General features: G+C 41.6%; 2 protein-coding genes and 2 long non-coding RNA genes across 6 annotated transcripts; 2 read left to right on the top strand and 2 right to left on the bottom strand.

The window, feature by feature from the left end:
• Positions 1–339: 339 nt before the first annotated feature.
• Positions 340–7804, bottom strand: LOC113620171 (uncharacterized). 3 transcript variants are annotated; one of them, XR_003432683.1, is made up of 5 exons: positions 7772–7804; positions 7355–7422; positions 6853–6911; positions 4842–5591; positions 340–2559 (listed from the first exon to the last, which is right to left on the bottom strand). It is a non-coding gene; the product is annotated as an uncharacterized LOC113620171 (long non-coding RNA). The 3 variants fall into 3 exon arrangements; XR_003432681.1 differs by lacking the exon at positions 7772–7804 and having other exon boundaries at positions 7355–7678; XR_003432682.1 differs by lacking the exons at positions 6853–6911; positions 7772–7804 and having other exon boundaries at positions 7355–7678.
• Positions 7805–8853: 1049 nt separating this feature from the next.
• Positions 8854–9490, top strand: LOC113620170 (interferon alpha-13-like). The gene has a single exon (XM_027105957.1). It carries the CDS (start codon positions 8854–8856, stop codon positions 9364–9366), a length of 513 nt encoding a protein of 170 aa, XP_026961758.1. The 3' UTR covers positions 9367–9490.
• Positions 9491–11599: 2109 nt separating this feature from the next.
• LOC113620172 (uncharacterized) lies at positions 11600–12507 on the bottom strand. The gene is made up of 2 exons (XR_003432684.1): positions 12461–12507; positions 11600–12068 (listed from the first exon to the last, which is right to left on the bottom strand). It is a non-coding gene; the product is annotated as an uncharacterized LOC113620172 (long non-coding RNA).
• Positions 12508–14258: 1751 nt separating this feature from the next.
• LOC113620169 (interferon alpha-1-like) lies at positions 14259–14855 on the top strand. The gene has a single exon (XM_027105956.1). It carries the CDS (start codon positions 14259–14261, stop codon positions 14802–14804), a length of 546 nt encoding a protein of 181 aa, XP_026961757.1. The 3' UTR covers positions 14805–14855.
• The last annotated feature ends 4667 nt before the right edge of the window (positions 14856–19522 follow it).

Genomic DNA, 19522 nt, shown 5'->3' with positions numbered 1-19522 from the left:
TTTCTGTGTATTACACTGCTTTTTTTTCAAAACAATAAATTTATTTATTTATTTACATTTTATTTTTGGCTGCATTGGTTCTTTGTTGCGGCGAGTGGGGGCTACTGTTCCTTGCGGTGCGCAGGCTTCTCATTGCGGTGGCTTCTCTTGTCACGAAGCATGGACTCTAGGCACGCGGGCTTCAGTAGTTGTGGCACACTGGCTTAGTTGCTCCGCGGCTTGTGGGATCTTCCCGGACCACGGCTTGAACTCGTGTCCCCTGCATTGGCAGGCGGATTCTTAACCACTCTGCCACCAGGGAAGTCCTTGTGTATTCTACTTCTGAAAGATATTCTGGGAATTAGTAAAAATTCTTTGAGAAAGAAGGATCAGTAGAAAATACTTGGATCTACTTTAAAAATGAATAATATGGACATAACAGAGACCTCAAATAATGTAAAAAGTCACATTTTTCATTAATAATGTTTGTTGCTTCTTTAGTATGAGAAAGGCACAAAATAGCTTGTGAACTCTTTCATTTTGGGGGCTTTCAGCAGCAACGCAGAAGCAGGAAGAAAAAAGCAGGAGCTATGAAAGGTAAGGTTCTGCTCTCTAATCCTGGGCTCTCCCGGGTTTGATCTTAGTTCTCTTCTCCATACAGTCCCAGGTCTATAATTGCTGGCAATGTCACCTCCTAGAGCCTGTACTCTCAGAAAATAATGGCCCCCCCAGAGGAGAGACTCAGAGCTAGAAAGCAAAGAAGTCAGGACCTGGGACACTTCTAACCCAGGCTCTGCTCGTCCATGTGAAAGCTGGGCCATGGCGCTTACCCATCAAGTGACAGTGTGAGACGTGGTGGAACAATGACTGTTTTGGGGGCAAAATTTTGGGTAATGACTTAGACAACTTAACCTCCCTAAGTTTCATAGTCTGTGTCTGGGAGAGTCCCAGGATTGTTGTGATGATTGCCTGGGGCAATGTGTGTGAAAGAGCTTTGAAATGACACCGCTCTACACACATGGACCTTACTATTAGTGTCATTGAACCTCTGACCTCGAATTCTACTTCCTGGGCATTAATCTTGAAAGAATCTCTTCCCAGTAGAACAGTCTGCTCAGCATGTTCCACTCTCTCTTTGCTTCCACTCTCCCTAGACACACCCAGGCTCCTATTTTTGGTTTGCAGAGCTCACCTGAAAGGCACTCATGTGACACCAGCCCCACCCTCTCTTCAGAAAGGTGATTCATATCTTCTGTCATCTCAGGCATCCCTCTTGCTAGCTGGCCCTGTGGAATTCCAGGGTCCTAGTCCAGCAAGAGGTTGACACGAGGGAGTCCCACTGGGAACAGATTATGGAAGGAAGCCTTGGGGTAAGGCATCTTCTGAAAACAAAATGGTCTCTCTCAAAAACAGCAAAGTTCATTCTTCACAAGTAAATCGTTTCTTCTAAAAAAGAGTGTTTTCTTTTGTCTCTGCTGCATTTGGGGGAAGGATGCAGTAGCCCAGGAACTGGGTTTAGGGAAAGGAAGAGGTTCTCCAGTTCTGACTGAGAGCTGACTTTGAGTGTTTGAGGCAGAGGAAGGTTAGGGAGAGAGTCTGACAGTGGCCTTGCACACCCTCTACCATCTCAGCCACCTTCATTTGTGTCATGATGAATACAGCCCTTCACAAAGCAAATACAAAAGCATAGGAATTTGACAAATGCTGAGGGGCTTTACAAATTGAGAAAATCCATTAAAGAACGAGTCTCAGGAACTGGACTTCCCAGTCCTTCCCCTTCTCCATCATGATACTGATCTGTAAACAGCCGTGGGTTGGAATGTTTTGGGTTACACAGGCACATAGATTCCCAAATGTCCCAATCAGCCTCTAGGAACAGAGACAAGAAACTTCACATATTCCCCAAAACAGCACTGGAATTTGGCATTCCTGAGGTCTCAAGTTCAGAAGGAAATGGAACAAACCAGAGGACCCCAAATATTTTGATGGAGAATAACTTTCTTCTAACTCCAAGGCCTTCTTGCGTCCTGATGAAGGCTGGGCAAAGCAGCTCAGCTCCCCAGTTCTCAATTTAGCCTTAATGAAAGTGTACAGCTGAGGACTTTTCGCCTTTCCTTTCTCATGGGACAGGCACTGGAGCAGCAGGGATGCAGAACTCCTGGCCATGTTTGTGGTTGAGCAAGCAGGGACAAGAGGAGGCCAAAGGGGAGGCAGAGCAGTATAGGATCTTAGCAAACCTGGGAGTGGAACTGCATAGTCTTATCAGGCTTAGGAAAGAGATCTCCATCTACATCAGGTACCGTAGCACTCAGCTCACTCTCCAGCTACACTTCTTATTCCCACCCAGTAACCTGCACACTGTTAGGGACATCATTGGTCCTCAGAGTTGTTAATAAAAGTGATAAGTGTAATAAGCTGAACATAGTTGTGTCAGTAAAAGTGTTTGAAAATGACAGTTTTGCTGCATCTTCTCTTGTGGGTTACTCTTGTCTTCTCAGGTGACCAGTAAATTTGTTAGCTCGGCATCTCCTTATCTTCCTTTGGCTTTATGCATGATTTAGGGCAATTGTTTTCTTTTTCCTACAGTACAGTTTTCTCAGCTTTAGAATAGGGATAATGAGACTACTATATTCCATTCAACATACCATCGCATGTTATATGCTCTATATCATGAGAATATAACAAGTCATAAACTTATCTTAAGTGAGCAGATTATTTTAAGCACCAGGGACATATTAAACATAGCAATGATAGTTGTTATTGTGACAGGTATGCACAAAGGAGTAAAAGCCATTATTTCATGTCCACTCAAAAGACACATGTTTTTTTAAGATTTTTTTTGATGTGGTCCATTTTTAAGTCTTTATTGAATTTGTTACAATATTGCTTCTGGTTTTTTTTTTTATGTTTTGGTTTTGTGGCCCTGAAGCATGTGGGATCTTAGCTCCCCAACGAGGGATCGAACTCACGCCCCCTACATTGGAAGGAGAAGTCTTAACCACTGGACCGCCAGGGAAGTCCCCAGAAGATATTGATATAATGCCATATTTGTGCCTTACTGAGCTCATAATTTTGTTATGCAAAAATTCTACCTCTGTGAGTTAAAATAGGATCATCTTTTTAAGTATTGTGCAAAGCATACAAACACATTTTTAAATTCTACGAGCAAATGCAATATTCTCACAGATGTACCAAACACTAGATTGCAAATACCCATGGATCTCTAGGGGACATCAAAACAAAATGCAGTCAGTGCATTGGCACTGAAGATATTTATCAATATTAAGTAGAAAGTAATATATTAAATTTACATCATGCTGAAATTAAAAGCATTTTGATGCAGATTACAAATTTTTATGCAATTTATCCATAAAAAATGACATTTTCAAGTAGTGAATAAAACTCTCCAATGAAAAATCCTGATTAAATATATAAAGCTGAATGCTTTATCTATGAAGCCTTAAGGGTCTTCTAAGACCCTTGCTTAAAACAAATGAGAGGAAAAAAATATCTTGAAAATTGAGATTAATTTCTTAAGATACTTATTAGGTCATAAGATATTGCCAATAAGCTACATCTTACTGAGGTTAGAGATCAACGTGAAGCAGCCTTGGCTGACATGTGCGAAGCATCAGATACTTGTTATTATACCCGCCATTTTAAAGTCTGACGCTCGTCTGGTCTCCCTGTCACCACCATCCTCTGCTTTTCTGCCCCTCCTTCTCTCCTTCCTTTGTTGACTCCACACTCTCATCTTAGGGAATTGGTGTTCCTCAAAGATCTATGCTAGTCCCACACTTCATCCTCTCTGCGCATATAGTCTCAACCTCCCAAATAGTTCCAAACGTCCTCTCTATGATTGTTGACTTCCATATGCATGTCTTTACCCAGGGTCACATCTCCAAACAAATGTCATTAGCTCCAAACCCTCATATTTACCTGCTACCCTAGATAATCTCCACACATGGCCAAACTTGACCAGCATGTAATTACCTGGCAAACTCCTGCAGACCCCTGGGATGCCAGCTTACCAACTGCTCTTGCAGAAGCTTTCCCTGATCCATGCAAGCCCACATACTCCCAAGAACCTGTACTTTTCCTGTCACAGCATTAGCATTCCTTTCATTGAACACCTAGTTACCCATATCCCCACCAGATTGCAAGCTCTGTGACAGCAGGCAATGTGTCTACTATTTTCATTGCACCTGGCACCCACCACAGTGTCAACAATACAAGGGATAGTCACACTTCTTTGTTGAAGTTTAAATTCCATGATTCTATAATATATTTCACAGTTTATTGATCATGCAACTGCTGAAACTGAATCAGCAACCATTAGACATGCTTTCTCCAAGAAAGAACAAGTAAAAGAGAATAGCTCCAGCTGCTATAACCTGTCATAATGCCTTGTGCATCTCCCTCATAACCTAGAAAGGGTTTCAAGCGAATTTTTTACTCTTTAATGCCTGTCTTCTCTGACAGAGTGCTCCATTACGAAAGTAATATCTTTGTTTTATCTACCAATATATTAAAAAACACAAGTAAAAACCTTAAAGCAGAGATACTTCAAAATATTTTAAGGACCAATGAAATGAATAAAACTATTTATGTTCCTGTTGCATTTTAACGCAGATTAAAGGTTTAAGGACACTCTGATTTTCTTTAAGAGTATGAGTTAAACCTAACACTTAAAATATACCTTTTGCACCCCCAAAGCAAAGGAAAACAAGATACAAAGCTGACCATATCATAATATGAAGAATAAATTTGGTAAATATAACAATCATCATAGAGAAATAAATTCTAATTATTACAAATTAAAAATAAATTTTCTCTCCATTCAAAAGTATTGTTCCACTTACTGTTGAAAAACAATGTGCTGAGGTGACTCGATGTATTTACAACTGAATCAGAAGAAAAGTCATTGAAGGGAGTGAATATGGACGCGCTAGAGGCCACCTCTAAGCAGAGAAGACTCCATTGTAGAAGATTGGGTCCAGGTCTCCTTTTCCCACTCCTGCGTTCTCTGAGGTTGAACATACAGGGAAAGCACACTCTGATTTTCACGCCTTAACTTCCACTCTCATATTGTCCTGGGCACAGCAGCTGTGGACTTTCTTTTCAGATCGAGCCTGGTCCTTTGGAAGTTCTTCAAAGTCAGGCTGGAGTCCTCATTGCCCAGCAGGGTCTTTTCCTCTCCATCTCCTGCACCAAACTAGTCTCCAGATCTGCCCACTGTTGATCAAGCCCACTGAGGAATTTCAGCTCTTTGTGCTGAAGACGATGGAGAAGTGCTGTATCGTCTCATGGAGAATGAGGCGGCCTGAGCGTTTGGGAACTGGCTGTCAGCCAGCTGGTGCTGATGGAACCTGAAAACCTCCTTGTCCTTCAGGCAGGAAAACAAAGAAGATTCTCCCTGTTAGGGGCAGGACTGTGAGGGTCTCCTGCTTTGGCAGGCTGTGGTTCTGGGCCAGGTGACAGCTAAGGGTGCAGACAGGGCTGGAGAACATCATCCTGGGTGTCCTCAGTGAGGAGGGTGGCAGGCCCCGGTGAGCCTGGTGATGCAGGTGTCTGGCTGTGGGAGCCTGTATCCAGCTGCTGTGGGTACCTGCCTGCAAAGGAGATTCTTAAATAAGCCATTTATGGGCAACATAGAATGTCACAACTTCAATTCTTTTATTACACTGGAAATTAAACACACTCCTGGAACATGAAAGAGTATCAATCCAATAGGATGTATTCATCTAAATGAGACCCAAGGTTGAAATAAAAACCTGAGTCTCAATATATCTCTTTTTCAGTTCTAATACGAATACTTAGAGGTTTGACCCTGTACCTATTTTGCCACTTCTTAAATTGCACCAAAATACAACTAGCCTCACCCCTCTGCATTCTCCTCCTAAGGGACTCATACATCAGATTTAAATTCTTCCACATTTCTTTACAGGACCATAGCTCACATTTTCTGAAAGTTTACAGATAATTGTGACATAAAAATGAACAACAAGGGTGAATTCATGCAGTTCTCTTCATTCCGTCACCAGAAATGTTCTGACTGCGTATATATGTGACAATGCGCTTGGCAATGTGGATTCCAGGAAAGTGAGGCAGGGATGGTGACTGCCCTCCAGGGAGCAGGGAGGACAGACTTTAGAGGCAGGATTAGGATGAAGGAAGCACCACGTGCTCAGTGCAGCTGAGGGCCAGTGCTCAGAGCTGATGAAGACGAGGGCCTGGGAGCAGCAGAAGGCTCCACTCTGACAAAAATCTGGGGCTCCTGAATTTAAATGACATCAGATTTTCATTTCCTCTTTTAAAAAATGGAGACAACTTTAGTTGTGGTCACACAAGACATTGCCTAGATCAAATAAAATAAAGTTTGCAAAGTACAGGCTGAGAATTTGAACAGAGTGAATGATAGCAGCCTTTTGTATTAATATAACAAATGGTAACCTGTATAGTCCACCCTCAGCCCAGCCAAGAGAAGCTCTGACTACAGGTTCCTTAACACTCAGGGGTCTGCATGTTGAGGCCCCCAAATGCAAACTCTAGGAGAGGGATTGCCTGTAGGCCTGCGAAGGAATAGAGACCTAGTCTCCACCCTTAGAGCAGTGCCCCGTACAGTAAGGAGAGAAATCCTACGGCACCTAAAGGTCTTTGCAGCATCTAAGAAAGTGTTTTGACCTCCTCCCACAAAAAAAAAAGAAAAAAAAAAAAAAGGCTGCTCTGTGACTAGTATAAACGAGATAAATAGTCCTTTTCCTCACCTTATTTTGTTTCAGACCACCTCTGGTGTTAATTTTTAAGACACAGATTAAATTATACCTTAAAAACAAACATAACCTCAGAGAAAATGATCAGATTTGTGGTTACCATAGCCAAGGGGGTGTGAGTTGAGAAAATCAGAAGGCAGTCAAAAGGGTTTTTCCTTCCTTTCAAAAAAGACATTAAAATAATGTTGTAGAGACCAGGAAAATGGTAAGAAATATATATATGGGGGAGAGATGATGAGAATTAAAGCATTCCTAGATTTTCAGCCATGGAACAGCACAATACTCTAATTCAAAAGCTATTTCCTGGGTTAGCATTAGGGCAACGTTAAGCTAGTACTTCTCTTAAGCACGAATGGTAAGAAGGCACCAAATCTACGTCATCAAGATAAAGGATGTTTTAATGCAACATTTTAAAATGAAAATTAATACCAAAATATGCACGAGGAACAAAATATAAAACTTTTAAGTAAAGAAATGAAGCTGACTTCCATTTGCATGGCCCTGTCAGTCTTACAAAGTAAGCCTTCATGATGTAAATGAAATCTGGGCAAATTCCACTTAGTGTATAAAATTCTTACTAAAGAAAAATGAAAAAGTCTGACCTGCTAAATGTCCTCAATTGCTCGTACACACCAACTCTTCTTTCTAACCTTATAGTCAAGGTGAGGTCCTGGGAAAGACATTTCAGGAACGTGAGTTAAAAATCAGTTAAGACTATCACAGGGTCATTAGAAATTGTCAAACATGGTAATTCCCTCAATTAAAAACAAGTGAAAAAGTAATCTTGACAATATTAATGAGTTGGCTTCCATTAAAGATAGAAAAGTAAAACTATATTAAATACTTGGGGCTTCCCTGGTGGTGCAGTGGTTAAGAATCCGCCTGCCAACTCAGGGGACACGAGTTCGAGCCCTGGTCTAGGAAGATCCCACATGCCGTGGAGCAACTAAGTCCATGTGCTGCTACTATTGAGCCTGTGCTCTGGAACCCGCGAGCCACAAATAATGAAGCCTGCGCACCTAGAGCCTGTGCTCCTCAACAAGAGAAGCCACCACAATGAGAAGCCTGCGCACCGCAATGAAGACTGAACCCAGCCTAAAATAAATACACCCAGCCTAAAATAAATAAATAATTAATTATATGAAATACTTACTTTAGTATAAAGACAATATAGTTTAAATAAAGTTTAATAAAATGCTATATTTTAATATGAAAATATATTTTAATATTCTACGCTTAATATTGAAAATATTTTAACATAAATTTATAAAAATATGAAACATTTAAAATATTTAATTTAAATATCATATGAATTAAGTTAAATATAAAATTAATTTTAAAATGTAAAAAAAGGCTGTGAATTTTTTAATATTCCTACTTTTCAGATATTCAATACTTTCTCCCTCACTTTAACGCTGTATCCTTGAAAAACTCCATGAAGTCCCAGAGAATCTACAGGGGCGCTCAGCTCCCGCGTCCTCGGCCCCGGTGGTGGCCGCGCGCCGACTCACCCCTCAGGGCGTCCCCAACACCGTCCTGTCGTCCCATCGCCGCCGCCGCCTTCCCCTTTCTCTGGGCCTTCGCTGTCTCGCGCCAGAAACCAGCCCGAATCGGAAAAATCGGCTCCCCTTTCTCTGCGGCTGGGAATCGCTCTGATTTCCCACCTCAGACCGCTCAGAAAAAGGCTTCTTTCCCAAAAATTGCCTCGCTCAAGTTTCTGTGAGAAAATAAAGCGCAAAACTCAGGGGAAGCCTGAAAATGCAAAGTTCTTGTTCCCAGCCACACAAAAATTCTCTGGCGAGGCCGCGACAAGGCTTCCTCTTCAACACTCAGCACCGAGAAAACCAAGGTGTTTCGCGCACTATGCTGATTATTAAAGCAGCCTCAGGGACTACTTTTCGCCCTGTCTCTCGAGCTGCAGGAGACAGCTGCAGAAGGCAAACTCAACAGTCGGCGTTTCCCAAACAAACCCTGCGCCCTCTACCGGCCGCCTAGGGAAGGACGCTGTCCACAGTTCCAGGGAAGGAAGCTTCCCTCCAATTAATTGTTTGGCGGTGCCCACGCCTCTCCTGGCGGCCGTCTAGTGAATCACTCATTCTTAATGGCCCAGATCTATTTGCTAGTGGCAGGAGTGCTGCTCTGCTCTATCCCTGCTTACTCTCTTGGCTGGAACTTGCCTAGAAGCCATAGCCAGGAAAACAAGGACGTCTTCCAACATTTGGAACAGATGCAAAGGATCCCCTCTCAGTGGTGCCTAAAGGACAGAACCGACTTCAAATTTCCTTGGAAAAGAGAGAATATCACCCCAATCCAGGTGACTCAAGGCACCTGTCACCACCATCTGATGCTCCAGCAGATCTTCAACCTCTTCACCACAGAGGACAGCCGTGCTGCCTGGAACAACACCCTCCTCGATAAACTTCTCTCTAGCCTTCATCTGAGGCTGCACCGACTGGAGCAGATGAAAAAAGACAATCTGGATTGTCGAGATTTGGGACGTGCTGCCCGGGAGTATTTCCATGGAATCCATGTCTATCTGAAGGCAAAGGAATACAGCCCCTGTGCCTGGGAGGTTGTCAGAGTGGAAATTAAAAGGTGCCTTTCCCTTATGTAAGAATCCTCAAAGAAATGTCAACAAATACAGAATATTTTTTATACTCGTGACACTTCTCATTCAATTACATTAGTGTTCAAGTCCAAAGCAATCTCGACTTGTGTTTCCTCACAGGCTGAAAAATGTCTGAAAAGAAAATCATGATTTTAAAAAAGGTTTTGACAGAACACAATCTCTTTTCTTGTATAAATAATTTTATAACGTAATTTAAAAGATCACTTTAAGTTTTGGGAGAGGTATTTGCTATTTTCAACACATGAAGTATAGAAAGGTTTTTTGGATAGTGTGGTGTTAAAGATATTTGTCAGTTAACTTAATGCTGACTGCTGTAACGGGTAAAGAGAATGCTGTCAGGAATTTGATCATAATAGAATCTTATCTTTCCCTGGTATAAGAACACAAGGCAGGCATTCCTGATCAGATGGATGTTCTAAGTTGCTCTCCAAAGAGTGAGTCGGGGACATGGGTACCCCCTGTTTTGTGGATTTTTCCATCATCAACAGGTGACTGCAAATTTTTCTGCAGTATTTGAGTCTATTCCACTCAGTGGTAAAGGGAAAAAGTCCGGTGCATCACATGGGACGTTTTCAAGGGCCAGGACTATACAGGGCAAGAGCCCTTCTGCTCACAATACGTGGCCTGGATTTATCCTCGTGGAAATCTCACTGCAAGGAAGTTGGGAAATTATTGGATGATTAATAGACGAGGAGACAAGTTCAGTGCATAAGACCACTTTTCATCTTTACACTATTTGTCCTAATGAAGTTCTGGGTGGGGTGGAGGGGAACAACTAATGTTCTTGCTTGTACACACTTCATTAAAAAACAATCTGACCCACAGAGAAAGAGAAATATCATTTATATGTGGAATCTAAAAAAAAGGATACAAATGAACTTAGTTACAAAACAGAAACGGACCCACAGACCAACAGAAGAAACTTATGGTTACCGGGGGGAAGGGTGGGGGAGGGATAGTTGGGGAGTTTGGGATTGACATGTACACACTGCTACATTTGGGATGGATGGCCAACAGGGACCTACTGTGTAGCACAGGGAACTCTGCTCAATATTATGTGGCAACCTAGATAGGAGGGGAGTTTGAGAAAGAATGGATGCATGAATGTGTGTGGCTGAATCACTTTGCTGTACGCTTGAGGCTAGCACAGCATTGTTAATCAAATATACTCCCGTATAAAATAAAAAGTTAAAAAATATCTCATCCTCTAGTTCTGCCTTAAAAGAAAGAAAAGAGTCAAGTTTGAATATTTATTCTCAGACTCAGTGGTATTATGATTTCAGGTATATTTATTGTTCATTTGCTGAAATAAAGAAAATTTAAAAAAAGAAACAAACCCACGATCAGACCCAAATTCTTATTTCACAAGTTCAGCTTGAGGAAGATCACACGGATGTCACTCAGAGTTCACAGCATCATAGACTGTTGGAAAGAAGCATTCAAATTGATGCCCAAAGGCATAGCCTACGAGGAAAATATCCACAAATGTAGACACAAGTTGTTTCCTTATTGCCTGAGGGAGACGAGAAAAGTATGATCAGGCAGCTCCTTGTAAGTACTTGAGGATGACTGAGGAAAAAATGGAGAGCGACTCTTCCATTTGCGTCCAGGCCCATGATTCTCATCCTGATCTTCTAAATATTGAAAATACAAACTTGAAGAAGAAAATATTCCTGCAAATGATCTTTAAAAAAGTATCTCACACAATATTCCATTATCACTTCCCTTGTAGAACTATGAAGAATTTCCAAAGTCTCTGTAGATTATCGTCCTCTCATATCATATCTATCTAATATATGTTGGTATTGTTCCTTCTCCTATTACTATCATCACTGGTCCCTTCACGAGTATGGATTGAGCTCCTGAAATGACAGGGACTGGACTAGCTGTCTAAGAAATGGGGTTGGGTAAGATGGTGCCTCTTGCTTTAGGTATTTTACAGACTTCTGGGAGGTATTCTGAGGACACAATAGGTCAGGTCATGTCTTACTATTTGGGCTTCTTCAACAAAAGAGCATAGACTGGGTAGTTTGTAAAGAGCAGAAATGTATTGCTCACAGTTCTAGAGTCTGGAAATCTAAGATCTGGGTGTCGGCGTGGTCCAGTTCTGGTGAGAGCCTGCTTCAGGTCTCACGCTGCAGAGTTCTCCTTGTATCATCATACAGCAGGAGAGGGAGGCATTTATCTCTGACCTCGTTGATAAGGGCACTAATTCCATTCGTGAGGCCTCCATCTTTACGCCTTAATCAAGTCCCAAAGGGCCCGCCATCTGATACCATCACTTTGGGGGTTAGGACTTCCAAATATGAATTTTGTGGGGACGGGAACATTCAGACCAGAAAGGGCATTGAAGGCTACATGTCTTGGCATCCAGAAGAGAGAATATATTCATGTAACTAAAGAAGAATGAGCCATTTACCAGGCCAAAAGAGCAGACCGAGGACTCAGAATCCAAACACTTGATTTCCAACCTGCAGTAACGCTTTAATTATTATGTGTCAAAATTTGGAAATCAAACTGAAATGGACCCCATCGTCCCTTGAAAGGGAATGAAGACACAGGAGGAAAAGGATCATTCATCAGTCTTTGTGAGGAGTCTCCAAAGAATCTCAGGATATAGGTAGTCATTGCCACATCCGTAAAGATCCACCGAAGAGTAACGTGGTTAATTGTCTGGTTGCTGTGACCTGTGTGAATCAGGGAGACTTTGAGTTCAGAAACGTGGCTCTGTATGTGACATCAAGCTGGTTATTTTCTGTCATGACCTAGTAGAGGACAAATTAGCGACGAGGCCAACCTCCTGAGTTTAATAGAGTGCCGGGCAAAGGCTGAAAATTGTGCTGCTCTTACAACTTGAATCCCCAGAGCCATAGGCACCTTAAAGGAAAGAGAATCCTAGTGGTTTTAGCAACAAACTCAGTAGGCATGACTGATACCAGTAGGAGTAGAATGGGAATACCAGCCACTGTCTATTATAATCCCAGCAAATATGACCGTGATAAAGGAAAATAGCTTGGTCCTTCGTAACTGCCTTCCAGTGGGAGGAGAACATCTGAGAAACTGCTTTAGTTCAAAGTACCTTTTCGGGCTTCCCTGGTGGCGCAGTGGTTGAGAGTCTGCCTGCCGATGCAGGGGACACGGGTTCGTGCCCCGGTCTGGGAAGATCCCACATGCCACGGAGCAGCTGGGCCCGTGAGCCATGGCCGGTGAGCCTGCGTGTCCGGAGCCTGTGCTCCGCAATGTGAGAGGCCAAAACAGTGAGAGGCCCACGTACCGCAAAAACAAAAACAAAAACAAAAAAATTACCTGTTGTGTGATTACACTGGGAGTGGTGCCGAGGATACCACAGAGAATACGACAGAGTCCAGTTGCTACAGAGCTGATTTGCCAAAGATAGTCACATACCTATTATTTATTGAAAGATCGGAATTAGAGGGGGCTGCGGCCACAGAACATCCACTGCAAAATAAAAGAATTCATGATCAGAGTTGAAAGTGAATTCTTTCCATGATCCCAATCAATATTTATCCAGTTCTCAATTAATTACAAAGATGGTTTTCTTTTGTTTGAAAAGAATAGGCTTGGATTGGAACCTCTGACAGTCCTTTGGGGAATTTGAAATTCAATGCAAAACTACAGAGAAAGATTCAAATCGATGATGATTCCTAAATCATCTGGGAGCAGATCGCTCCCACGGGTGCAAACATTAGTTCTTAGGGGTGCGAACAAATCTTAGCTACTACAATGGTGGGTGGCACTCCAAAGCTCAACCCTATCCAACCCTATCCTTTGTATTCATTTTTCTCTTTGGGTTTTCTTGTGTATGAGACGAGAGGCATTGACATTGAGTGCGTGGAAGATACACAATATGCAGGATCAGTGCTACAAGCCATGGTGGCTTGATGTTTCATTACAGGACTTTCTCTCCATCATATGATTGAACTCAAAGTCATAATGCGAGAGGTGCCCTCTGCTTACTTATGAGGTGTCCTTGTCTGTCTTGTGGATTTTGCTTATGTTTGAGCCTCAGTGTGATGTGGGCATCGGGAATTAAGCACAAATAGGTTGTATTTTATTATTTAATTCTAAAAAAGTTATCTAGGAGATCAATAATTACGTCTAGTCCTAAAGAGAAAAAGTTGTTGACAATATCTAGAGGAATATCTAGCAGCTAGTGAAGTTAGAAATCATTTTATGATATGAATCAAAACTAAGAATTACTTAAAAATAAATGTTAAGAAAATCATTTAAATTTTCAATGGTTTTAGCAGTTTTGATAGATTTTTAAATATATCTATACATTGGTATTCTTATGAAGTATTTGTATAAATTTTTATTGAATATGTAATTTGATACATTCCTATTTATTAAGTAAATGTATTACATTAAAAGTCATTCTGCACACTTAACCAAAATGTTAAATTAATTGCAGTAGCTTTTACAGCTAATTTTTAGCCTAAATATTTTTGTCATACTCACCCCTGCATCGAATAAAAAGAAAAAACTTTTCACTTTCTTTTTCTATTTATAAAGTCGAGATATGCATGGAGTACATACCGATGTACACAGTATATCTGTGTATCAAAATTTCATAGGGGGGCCGTATGGAAAAAAAATATCTAGAAAGGTTCTGTGGGCAGGAGAAGGGGAGGCAAGGATGAAAAACAGCGGTTGAGAAACGCTGCCCTAACCTATCTGGAGAGTGCAAAATGAAAAGCAAAAACAGAAGTAGAAAGTAAGAGGGAACATCCAGAAAATGGAAACCAATTCGCTCCCATTTAAGACCCAGGCCTGAAGGAAGGTCTTCAGAGAACCTAGAGAGCAGGGTTCACAGAGTCCCCACCTCAGCCAGGCCGGCAGCATCTGCAGGGTCCCCGATGTCCCCAACCTTGTCCTTACTCCTGGCCCTGGTGCTGCTCAGCTGCAACTCCAACTGCTCTCTGGGCTGCGACCTGCCTCAGACCCACAGCCTGGCTAACACGAGGGCCCTGATGCTCCTGCAACAGATGAGGAGAATCTCCCCCTTCTCCTGCCTGAAGGACAGAAATGACTTTGGATTCCCCCAGGAGGCGTTTGGAGGCAACCAGTTCCAGAAGGCTCAAGCCATCGCTGTCGTCCATGAGATGATCCAGCAGACCTTCCAGCTCTTCAGCACAGAGGGCTCGGCTGCCGCTTGGGATGAGACCCTCCTGGACAAGTTCTGCACTGCACTTTATCAGCAGCTCACTGACCTGCAAGCCTGTCTGATGCAGGAGGCGGGGCTGGAAGGGACTCCCCTGCTGAAGGAGGACTCCATCCTGGCTGTGAGGAAATACTTCCACAGAATCACTGTCTATCTGCAAGAGAAGAAGTACAGCCCTTGTGCCTGGGAGATTGTCAGAGCAGAAGTCATGAGATCCTTCTCTTCATCAACGAACTTGTAAGAAAGACTCAGGAGGAAGGAATGACACACACCTGGTTCAACACCGAAATGATTCTCAGTGACTAACAAGACCACACTTCCACCTGTGCTGCCATGTCAAAGACTCTCATTTCTGCTCTCATCATGCCCTGAATTGAATCAATCTGTCACATGTTTTCAGGAATATTAAGCAACATCATGTTCAACTCTGCAGGCACTAGTTCCTTACAGATGATTTATTTATCTATTTAAAAATTTATTTATTTAACTATTTATAAAGTTTTAACTTATTTTTTGTTTGTATAATATTATGTGCACCTTTAAATTGTGGTTAAGAGAAAAAACACTTTCTTTGTATTTAGTCTATTTATTTTTTGCTTTGTGCATTAAGTAAATTTTCACCATAGAAAAATTTTTATATTTGTTTATTCTTAAAAAAGAAACACCAAACCTGAATGTGCAATCTGATTAAAGAATGGTGCAATTCATTTACATCATTATGTAAATGATATGATACACTAGTTAGAGTCATTATGATACTCTAGTTAGAAGTAAATATAAACATCGTCTAAGCCAGGTTGTATGTTGCCCTCAGGATATAGTGGTGACCATAATGAATGTCCTATGATTTTCTCCTCTGATTTTGTTAACCAGGTTATAATAGCCTTGTAAAGTGAATTGATCAAATTTCCATCTTTTCCATGTCTTATTAAAATAGGAACTAAACATGTTTTACTGAATAGTTTTATGACATAATTTCCCATTTTGCTCTCTCTTCAAGACACTTCAGTGAGCACCTATATTGTTCTTTAAAGACTTTTGATAATGAATTTCTATTTCTTTTGGACAGCACACCATGCTGAAAAGAGTCTAAGAAGATCCTCATGCACTGGAGCTAAACTTGTCTAAAACAGTATCTAAGTTTTATCAAAATAAATTGTATTCTATTTCTTTTTTGAATTTTATTTTATTTATTTTTTATACAGCAGGTTCTTATTAGTTATCTATTTTATACGTATTAGTGTATATATGTCAATCCCAATCTGTATTCTATTTTGATTTTTATTTTTCTCCCTTTGTTTACATTGCCTAGGAATGTGCTCAGGAATATATGAGGTGCTTGAATTCTTGTCAGGAGAACTTATGAAATGAACCCTCAGCAAACAGTGCTGAGACAACCCCTTGCAATTTGATAGTCAGAAGCTCATCAAACCACATATTCCTAGCATAGCATTTATTCAGTCAACAATACTTAAATTCCTACCATGGGCTGGGCGCTGTGCTAATGACTGGGCATACGAAATTCAGACTTAAAAGTCTAATCTGCTGGAGGAGACAAAAATTAGCTATCACTTACACAACAGAATGATAAGTGTTCTAAGGGAAGCACTGTATTTGCAAGGCAAACGCATAGGCCTGGAGCCACATTGTAAAATGGAGAGACATTATCAAAGAATGGGTACTCTAGGACTGATAGATGGATATAGAAAGACACTTAAAGAACTGGACAATGAGAAAAGGGCCAGAGACACTGTGCAGGCCATTTGGAAGCAAGAGCTAAATCAAAGGGTTGACAAAATTGGACATTTTTAGAAAATAAGAAATAAAAAAGAAATAAGGGCTAGGAGCAAGACCAGGTTTTCCTCCCTACCAGGGATCTTGAAATGAGAGATGGGAAAGTTACACCAGGCCTTGAATGCTCCTGCTGAAACTTGGAGACCAGGATGCTATTGTTAAATTTCGTACCAGAGGGAGGGAGAACTGGGTCCAGTTTCCTTAACTGTTAAACTGAGATCATCATAAAACCACTTCATAAAACTGTGGTGAGGATTAATTGCTTTAATTTATGTAAGGTGCTCAGAATGGTACCAGGCAGTTACTAAGTACTCCTTACTTATTAGCTCTTCTATTTGAACCTGGTTAGAAGATTAGTTCCTGATGTTCTGGGTCTGTGGTCAGGAAGATGAGGCAGTTCCAAGAGAGCTGTTCAGGAGGCATTTTAGTGCCAGGTCAACCACTGGACAAGGGAGAGGAGAAATAGCCATTCACTGGGATGACGGGGCCAAGTGCGTTGCAACAAATATCCCAGAGTTCCAGACAGAAGCATTCATACTTGGCTCACACGCCAGCTGTCTACAAGGACGCCCCTTCCTCCACTGGTTTCTTGCTTGAGTTTAGGAGCTAACAGTTTTGAGTTTAAACTCAAGTTTATCCCTTGAGTTTAGGAGCTAAAAGTTTCCACCAGAATGACGCAGGCATCTTGCAGGCAGTCGGAGGAATCCTCTGCTCTGTGCACTCAACTCAGCCAAGAAGCTAGGTCAGAGGGGAATCCCAACCTCAATTCTCCAAATCCAGTTTGGCAACTTGCATTCAGTTTCCTTCACTTGTTGCGGCAAGTTCGTTGCTATTTTTGCATTCCCCGGTTCATTACGCAATCTCTGAAGATGAAAGAAAGCTAAAGTTACTTGTAAGTTTGGACTATGTAGACGGTTTTGCTTTCGCTCTTTCACTTTAAAGAAGATTCGGAAACTGCTTCAGAGACAGGAAACTCACACACAACACATACAGTAAGACGTGCCCACGTGTTAGCAGAGGGAAGGCAGCTGATGCTTGTTCAGCAGCTGCTGGAAATGTGTTGCCCATTTAATTCTCTTCTCAACCTTAGGCTGGCCTGGCTCAATCCACCCTGAGAGTGATTGTAAGAATTAAGTAAGTCCAGCTCAGAGAATGGCCTGGTATTTGAAGGGAAAAGTAAATCCAGGCTTGATGCAGATGGGGGCATGTTCAGAGAGGGCCAATCTGGAGTGTCCAGCAGCAGCGGGGTCCTGGCAGCAAACAGTGAGAGACACGGGATGGGCAGCTCCTGCATGTTCCTGGGCCATGAACCTTTTGATGGGAGCATTCTGAGGGTGACGGGGGGTGCAGAGTGTAGGATCCTCTGGTTGTGCACGTGCTGGGGGAGTTTGCTAGAACTAGGCAGGGCCCCGAGCCAAGTGGCCTAGTCCCAGCTGCATGCTGAAGTGACCAGGACAAAAACTGTGGAATGAGTCTAGTCAAAGGCCTGTGACAAGACATCCAGGGTGTGAGAAAGGGGAAGAGAGAAGAGGCTGAAACCAGTGGCACTTAGATCTTATCTGCATATTCAACTTCTTCACACCAGGTTGGAGGCCTGAAGGTGGAGGTCTGTGTGTCACCAGCTGTTGGCTGTGGATACAGGGAAGCCCCAGCCTGGGCAGAATCAGCCTTGGGTGCTGAGTGAGGGTGAGAGCGAGGCCGCAGGTGGAAGACTGGGAAGACAGACTCTTCCCTCAGGCTGGATACGGACTTCTCCATCGTGGTCCCTAAGTTTCACGGGAACTCTAGGCCGCGGAGCAAAATTTCTCCGGTGAAATTAGGACTCTTGGTGAGATTACCACTGATGAGTGTGGAGAGCATTGTTTTGGAACCAAGCTCTTCCTCCTCTCCTGTGTCCTCGTTACCTCCCAGCCTCAGCCTTTTTTAATGGACTTTACTACTCCAAATGTAATTTCACACCACGGTTGCTACCCAAGGTCAGGAAAAAGTGTCACATTTGTTATCCTGTGATTTGAATACAACAACCAATAAAGAAAAAGATGAATGTTATTGTAAACCCATAATACTCATCTTTAGTTAACCACCCAAATAGGTACTTGTAAACATTATCAACGTCAGCAGTTTGCAAATGTTTTGGTCTCAAGACCCACTGATACTCTGAAAATTATTGAGACCTCAAAGAGATTGTATTTATGCAGGTTATATTCATTGGTATTTACCATGTTAGAAATTAAAACTGAGAATGCTTTAAATATTTATTCTTTTAAAAATAACAAAAACCCATTATATCTTAACATAAAAACATACTTTTATGAAAAATAACTACAGTTTCCAAAATAAAAAAAAATTAACAAAAAAGTCTTAAAGTTTTGCAAATCTCTTGAACGCCTGGCTTAATAGAAGGCAGCTGGGTTCTCATATCTGCACTGCATTCAATCTGTTGTGATGCATCGCTCTGATTCAAGTCTTTGAAGGAAATCCAGTCTCACACAGACGTGCAGTTGGAAAATGGATGATCTTGAAGACCTCAGAAAGAGTACTGGGAACCCCTGGGGTTCTCAGACCACACTTTGAGAGCCACTCATATACATTTATCATACCAGATTGAAAGGATACTTACTGCCCAGAGTGAGTTTGAATTTCTGTTCATCTTCTTCTTATTGTCCATTTCTGCTTATTTTCATTATAATTTAGACAAGTAAGAAGTATGGGAAAACATTATACTCTTGTGGTTGCTATTGTTCAGGATTATCAGCTAAATGATTTAGATAAGAGTAAGTATACGTGCACAGTTTTGATTGTTGTTTACTAACCTCTCTTATTATTAAGTATAACAATCATGAACAAAAGTGCACAGAACAGTAGCACAAATTTTAGAATAATTAAAGCAAATACTCATGTAACTACCAACCAATAAAAACAGTCAGATTTTGCAACATTCTGGAAGCCTCACCACCGATCACAATCCTGTGCACCCCTTCATGAACGTAACTCCTACCCTGCTCATTGCAGGTGACCACTATCCTGAATTTTATGGTAATCACTTCTTCACTTTTCTTTATAATTTTACCCTAAAATACAGTCTACTTTTGCCTATTTTTAAATTTTATATAAATGCAATATGTATGCTTTGGAGTTGAGTTTCTTTCACTCACCACTGTGTTT

Source organism: Aethalodelphis obliquidens, unplaced genomic scaffold, assembly GCF_003676395.1.
Source record: "Aethalodelphis obliquidens isolate GAN/ISIS:26980383/991018 unplaced genomic scaffold, ASM367639v1 scaffold7, whole genome shotgun sequence".
NCBI lineage: Eukaryota > Metazoa > Chordata > Mammalia > Artiodactyla > Delphinidae > Aethalodelphis > Aethalodelphis obliquidens.
The sequence above is the reverse complement of the archived record's forward strand: the minus strand, read 5'-3'. Positions and strand labels throughout refer to the sequence as shown.

Coding starts and splice junctions, on each gene's coding strand:
- LOC113620170 (XM_027105957.1), top strand. CDS start 8,854: ATGGCCCAGATCTATTTGCTAGTGGCAGGAGTGCTGCTCTGCTCTATC.
- LOC113620169 (XM_027105956.1), top strand. CDS start 14,259: ATGTCCCCAACCTTGTCCTTACTCCTGGCCCTGGTGCTGCTCAGCTGC.